A 6641-nucleotide genomic window follows, 5' to 3' on the forward strand; every position below is an offset into this window, starting at 1 on the left:
TTCCTGGTTTTCTTAGGGACCTACAGATGGTGATACGAAGGGTGTCTGCTTTCTTGCAAAGCTGCTAATGGAAATAGCAACCATTATGATGTTGTATTCTTCACATGAAGATATATGCTATAAAATCGTCTCAGTGGCCTAACAGTTTGTATCTCTTTTTGGATCTGGTATACAGTGTTTTTCTTCTTGCCTTTCAGCCTAAACTTTCTGGCTGTCTTTCCCTAGTCTTTTCCCATGTCATGGTGATGAATGTAGACACTTGTTTTACAACTTTTGTATATTTTACTGTACAATGCTTTAAAACACAGGAATAAGTGAATGAGTTAGCTACAAAAACCACAAGTTAAGTGTCACTTACCTTTTCTTTAAGTTCTTTGTATTGTGCCTGAAGTACCTCAAATTCGAAATTATCTTTAATTGGAACACTTTCTCTGTTTTTTCCTGCAGGATTTTTTGACATGCCATCTAATCTGTGGACTTTATGATCACCTGTAAAAAACAGTTCCATATACATTTCAGGACCCAACATTTTCCCACTTTAAATACCCACTCTTTTTTTTTTTTTTTTTTTCTTTTTTGAGATAGGACCTTGCTCTGTCACCCAGGCTGGAGTGCAGTGGTGCGATCACTGCTTACTGCCACCTCGACCCTGGGTTCAAGTGATCCTCTTGCCTTAACCTCCTGTGTAGCTGGGACTACAGATGTGTGCCACCATGCCTAGCTAATTTTTAAATGTTTTGTAGAGATAGGGTCTCGTTATATTGCCCAGGTTGGTCGTGAACTCTTTGGCTTAAGCAATTCTCCTGCCTTTGCCTCCCAAAGTGCTGGGAAAAATTACTCTTGAGAACAAAGCAGAGAAAGATCTAGTAAGTAATATAGGTATTTTCCAGCCTAAGAACATGGTTCAAACTCATAAACGATTGCTGTCTCCCAGGGTGGAGTGCAGTGGCATAATCTTGGCTTACTGCAACCTCTACCTCCTGGGTTCAGATGATTCTCCCGCCTTAGCAACCTGAGTAGCTGGGACTACAGGTGCCCACCACCATTACTGGCTAATTTTTGTATTTTTAGTAGAGACGGGATTTCACCATGTTGGCCAGACTGATCTTTTTTTTTTTTCCCTCAGGCGGAGTCTCGCTCTGTCGCCCAGGCTGGATAGTGCACAGTGGTGCAATCTTGGCTCACTGATACCTCGGCCTTCCAGCTTCAAGCGATTCTTGTGCCTTACCCTCCTGAGTAGCTGGGATTACAGGCATGTGCCACTATGGCTGGCTAATTTTAATATTTATAGTGAAGATGGAATTTCACCATATTGGCCAGTCTGGTCTCAAACTCCTGGCCTAAAGTGATCAGCCTGCCTTGGCCTCCCAAAGTGCTGGGATTACAGGCTTGAGCCACCATGCCCGGCCAAAACTCATAAACGATCTTCTAAAATAGCAGATCCTATCTCTATTTCCCTATCCCTCACCCAATTCCAAGAGTTTCACCTAAAGCCTGAAAGGTGCTGTGGAGATTTCACTGGTCAGAACTCAGTGATCTATTTATTATCAACAACAATTACTGACCACAAACAATATGCCAGACATTATGTTAGGCTCTAAAGGTATAATGGTGAGCAAAATTGACACTGTCCTTACACTCACAGAGCTTAAAGAACATTCGACAAATAATCACACAAATCAATGTCAAATTACAACTGTGATAAGAACTGTAAAAGAGAACAAATACAGGAAAGCCTGTAATGGGACAGCAATCTGACCTAAGTGGGATGATTGGAACATTTCCCTAAAGAAGACTGGAAGGAGCTGGGAGCTGAAGGACAAGTAGGAATTAACCAGATGACTGCAGATGAATGAATGGAAAGTATACTCAATGTACAAAGAAAGCAATGTATAAAGTAAGGAAGCAGAAAGAATTAAAAGAATGAAGAAATGTTAGTGTAGCCAGAACCCAGAGAGTGAGAAAGGGCCAAACCAGGCTTGACCTTGCAGGCCATAAGGATTTTGGTCTTTATACTAGAAGCAGCGGGAAATCATTAAAGGGCTTTCAATAGGGGTGTTCATGGCCAGGCACGGTGGCTCATGCCTGTAATCCCAGCACTGTGGGAGGCCAAGGCGGGCAGATCATCTGAGGTCTGGAGTTCAAGACCAGCCTCGCCAACATGGCGAAACCCTATCTAAAAATATAAAAATTAGCTGGCTGCGGTGGTAGGCACATGCAATCCCAGCTACTCAGGAGGCTGAGACTACTTGGGAGGCTGAGGCTACTCGGGAGGCTAAGGCAGGAGAATTGCTTGTATCCGGGAGGTGGAGGTTGCAGTGAGCTGAGATGGCACCACTGTACTTTAGCCTGGGTGACAGAGTGAGACTCCATCTCAAAAAAAACTAACTAAATAAATAAAATTAGGGGTGTTCAGGTATATCTGTGTAAGACACAGCCAGATTTGAGTTTTGAAAAGATCACTCAGTATGTGATGTGAAGCCTCACTTGTAGCGAGTCAAGGTTGGAAATGGGAAACCAATTTAGCGGACTATTTGTTCAAGGGAGGACTCATGGTAGCATACATCAGGCAGTTGGCAGAAGTGATGTGAACAGGATGGATTCCAGAGATGGATTAAGAAGGTAAGCTTGACAGGCTTTGCAAAGAAATTAGATGTAGAGTCAAGGAAAGGGGATGAGTCGCCTTGCACCACTGGATGGAGACTGGTTCTGGTTACTTCCTTCTGGAATATCTGGTCATCATGGTCTGAATGTCTGGTTTGCCGGCACCATGCTAGAAATGTTGAAGGAGGACTGGGTTTCCAGGAAATGATTATGTTGAGTTTAAGATGCCTTGAGACACCCAAGTACAGGTGCAAGGTGCACTCAAAACGTTTCTCTTTCTGGGAGTCCCTGAGACTTCACTCATTCCTCAACTAGAATGTAAGCTCCAGGAAGGGCAGAGTTTTTGTATTTTGTTCATTGTTAGGTCAGCTGCAGTTCCTAACGTTTGGGCACCTAGCACAGTTTACTGGTTGTATAAAAGAATAAATTTATTTCATCTTTTGCCTGTATCAGGCTCCTCCCACGCTCACACTGCCCAAGGGAGACAGTGGGCTTCATGAGATCTAAAGCCTCTCAAACTTGTCACAAGAATAGGTCCCCATGCATCGGTAGTGATGGTGATGGTGGTGGTAGGTGTGTTCCAAGGATCTCTGCTTAGAATCAAGAATGAAGTGTCCTAAACTTTAGAAAATAAAATGTTAACCTAGCTTCTGTGTTTCAAATCGGCTGTTTGACCTTGATGATGCATTTCCCCCTAAAATCAAAGGACCTTTTGGAAGACAGCCGTTGCTTAAATCAGGGTGTTCCCATATTTTAAAAAGGGGAAAGGGAAGTGCTGGCCCCGAGGTTCCGAAGCCACAGCCATCAAGGGGATTTGGAGCGGTCTGCAACTCCTTCCGGGAAAAAGGCCGCGAGGAGCACTCACTGGACACGTCCCGAGCCGCGGCTGGACATTGGCTCAGGGCCTGTGACGCGAGGGTGTCAAGCTCCTCCAGGTCGTCGGCGGTGAAGTCCCCATGCGCGCCAAACGGGTCGTCAGGGTCTGGGACAGCGGCCGCGGAGAAGCCCCGGGCCCGCTTGCTCGGTGGATGCTCGGTGCCGGGCGGCGGTCCGGGGCGAGGCGCCAGGGGCTCGCTCCGCCTCCTGCTGCCCGGCGCGGAGGTCCCCGCCATGCCTACCGCTAGCCCCAAGTATCAGACAGCGCCGAGCCTGACTTGCCTGTCGCGAGCCCCGAAAGCTGGACCAACCGCCCGCGCGCCACCGCTAGCCTCAGCCGCGAGTGCCCTGCCCCCGGCTCAGAGGCCAATCAGCTGGCAGGCGGTGGGGCGCGGAAGAATGACGAACGTCCGAGTGCGCCGCCACGCCCCGCCGACGCCCGGTGCGGCTCGGTGGCGCCCCGCCCCGCTCGCTACTCCGAGGCCAGGGGCCGAAATTCTGCAGGTTTGCGACGAAGACTTAGGTGCGGCGCGACGCGTTATCGGAGAGGCGGGCGGGTCCGAGGCGCACCAGTTCCGTCGCGCGGGTGGCTTTGCGCCCCTTCCCTGGCACTTCATGAAGGAGGGCCGCGCAGGAGCAGCTTGCCCAGCATTCACAAGTGTTTCGTTTCAGTCGAGCCAGGCAGCATTCAGGGATGTGGTCTCCGAGACCTCGCTTTCGTTTTCCCGCCAGACCCACCTCCCACAAACCCCCAGGCTTTCTTGAGGAGAGTGGAATATGTTGGGTGAGGATTATGAATAGAGCTGCCGTGTGCAGACACCTTCGGGAATAGTGAACATTTGAGGTATATGTTTCATATGTGTACATTTGAGGTAGGCCCAGGGAGGAGGAAAGTCCAGGGAGGAGTGATGTTTGGAGATGTTCCTGTGTGGGAGGGGGTCGGAGCTGCTCAGGCTGTTAACATTAATTCCTCTGAGTGGTGGAATGTTTTTTCCCTAAGCTCTGGTTGTATGGAATGAGGCTCAGGAGGTCAAAGTAGTCCCCATGTAAATGGCACCTGGGCTGTCGTATAGGTTGAGTGAAGTTAGCAGGATAGAGGGCTGGCACATGAGATAATTCTACATTGAAAGGCAGGCCATACAAAGGCCAGGTAAGAGTTACCTGTGGCGAAGACAGAGGTAAAATTTCACAAAGGAGCAGCAATTTGAGCTGGGTTTGCGTGACTGACAAATTTTACTGGGCAGCAGTGGTGTGCAGAACAGTTAGCTGCAATAGAGAATTGGCGGTGTAGAGTAACAGGAGCAAGACTCAACCTTACCTGCTCAGTGCCAAACTTTACTTGTGAGTGTCCTAGGAGTGTTTGTGAAGGCATTAAATAAAAGGAAGATTAAATGAAAGGGAGATTGCTGTCAGGGTCTACAACGTCTTAGGAGTTTAAAGTTTTTTGGAGTAACTGGTAGTCTTCCTCAGCTGCCCAAATATTGCATGCTTCGTTGCTGCAGGGCTCTCTTTGGTCTTGGAAAGATACAGGATTGTTCACTTGTTAAAAGAGGGGTAGGTTCCACTAAGTAACTTGCTCTCAGCAACAGTGTGAATCACTGGTGCTGAGGTTTGTTTTAGCAGGATAGGGCATCAACTTGGAGCATGTGTGCCAGCTGGCAAGGCCCCATAGGGAATGCCTGAAGCCTAAAGAAGGGTGCTACTGGCTATGCAACTTTCTGGAGAGGACCAACGCAGGCTTCCCCCTGCCCCCGCCTCCCGTGTTAATATCTAGTACAGTAATCATGAAAGTTTTCAGTATACCAAAACCTTTTCTAGTTTTGATTTAGCAAAGTCTCATAATGGTTCCAGAGCTCCTCTTTGAAAATACATTCTCAGAGAAAGCTTAGTATTATTAGCATAGTTGTATCAAGGGCCTGGAAGAGAAATCCAAATACTTGTGCCTCTGAATTCTTTTTTTTTTTTTTTTTTTTTGGATACAGGGTCTTGTTCTGTCTCTCAGGCTGGAGTGCTGTGGTGTGATCTTGGCTCACTGCAGCCTTGAACTCCTGGGCTCAAGGGATCCTCCCACCTCAGCCTCCCAAATAGCTGGGACTACAGAAGTGCACCACCACACCCAGCTAAGTGCTTCAATAGATATTTAGCATACATTATGGATGGTCTCTGTCCTTTTTGCATTTAGTGAGGGGCAAGTGGCAGGTATGCCTAGGACTCCAGTGCTGGGTAGCAGGTGGCAGAGTGAGCCCACATTTTGCCTTGCCCCGAACCCCTTACTTGGCACTGGCACCCCCTCCATCTACCAGCAAGTGGGCTGGGGCTTCCTGCAGCTGCTGCCCTGGACGTTTGGTGTGCGTGGGGACTTCACTGCCATCAACTTGGAGCATGTCATTTGCCCTGCCCTGCCTCTTCCATGGTAGAGAAGTTCCTTGACAACAGGAACTGCTCCCTGGTACATACCCCAGTGCCTGCACATAGCAGACTCCTTACATGGACAGACGACTAAGTCCCATTAAAACATAAGACAATTTGGATGTCACAACATAAAAGTTGGGGTTTTCTTTTCAAAATGAAAATTCTGGTCGGGCACAGTGGTTCATGCCTGTAATCCTAGCACTCTGAGAGGCCGAGGCACGTTGATCACTTGAGGTCAAGAGTTTGAGACTAGCCTGGCCAACACTAAAAATACAAAAAATTAGCTGGGCATGGTGGTGGGTGCCTGTAGCCCCAGCTACTCGGGAGGCTGAAGTGGGAGAATAGCTTGAACCCAGGAGGTGGAGGTTGCATTTTATAGAGATGATGCCACTGCACTCCAGCCTGGGTGACAGAGTGAGACTCTACCCCCTCCCCCACCAAAAAAAAGTGCAAATTCTTCTAATCTCATGTAACATATTCTGTCAGGTGTATAACCACACAAGAACAGCATCCTTTCAAACCAGTTGGTTTAATTTCAGGTGATACAAAGTTTAAGGTAGAACAAGGACCAAAGAGCAGACTCTGGCAAGACTCTGAGCTGGTTTTACTTTAAATTCACAGTTACGGTAGGAATGACTTAGTGAAAACAACAAAAAAGATGATAAGCCACTGTAAGTTTTTTTTTTTTTTTTTTTTTGAGACAGAAGTTTTGCTCTTGTTACCCAGGCTGGAGTGCAGTGGCGCTATCT

The 6641-nt window shown here is 47.6% G+C and overlaps 2 protein-coding genes across 5 annotated transcripts in view; one reads left to right on the forward strand and one right to left on the reverse strand.

The window, feature by feature from the left end:
* LOC108292621 (ATR interacting protein) overlaps positions 1-3828 on the reverse strand; it is a 20055-nt gene extending 16227 nt beyond the window's left edge. For both annotated transcript variants that reach the window (XM_017513635.2, XM_017513715.2), the window contains exons 1-2: positions 3470-3828; positions 359-489 (exon numbers count right to left, since the gene is read on the reverse strand). In XM_017513635.2, the coding sequence (XP_017369124.1) occupies positions 359-489; positions 3470-3716 (378 nt within the window). In that variant the 5' untranslated portion in view covers positions 3717-3828. The remainder of the gene's footprint in view (positions 1-358; positions 490-3469) is intronic.
* Positions 3829-3920: 92 nt separating this feature from the next.
* CCDC51 (coiled-coil domain containing 51) overlaps positions 3921-6641 on the forward strand; it is a 14834-nt gene continuing 12113 nt past the window's right edge. For 2 of the 3 annotated variants that reach the window (XM_017513815.2, XM_017513885.2), the window contains exon 1: positions 3921-4264. In XM_017513815.2, the coding sequence (XP_017369304.1) occupies positions 4175-4264 (90 nt within the window). In that variant the 5' untranslated portion in view covers positions 3921-4174. The remainder of the gene's footprint in view (positions 4265-6641) is intronic. The other variant, XM_017514021.2, reaches the window with a different exon arrangement.

The sequence above is a fragment of the Cebus imitator genome, unplaced genomic scaffold, assembly GCF_001604975.1.
Source record: "Cebus imitator isolate Cc_AM_T3 unplaced genomic scaffold, Cebus_imitator-1.0 Scaffold0, whole genome shotgun sequence".
NCBI lineage: Eukaryota > Metazoa > Chordata > Mammalia > Primates > Cebidae > Cebus > Cebus imitator.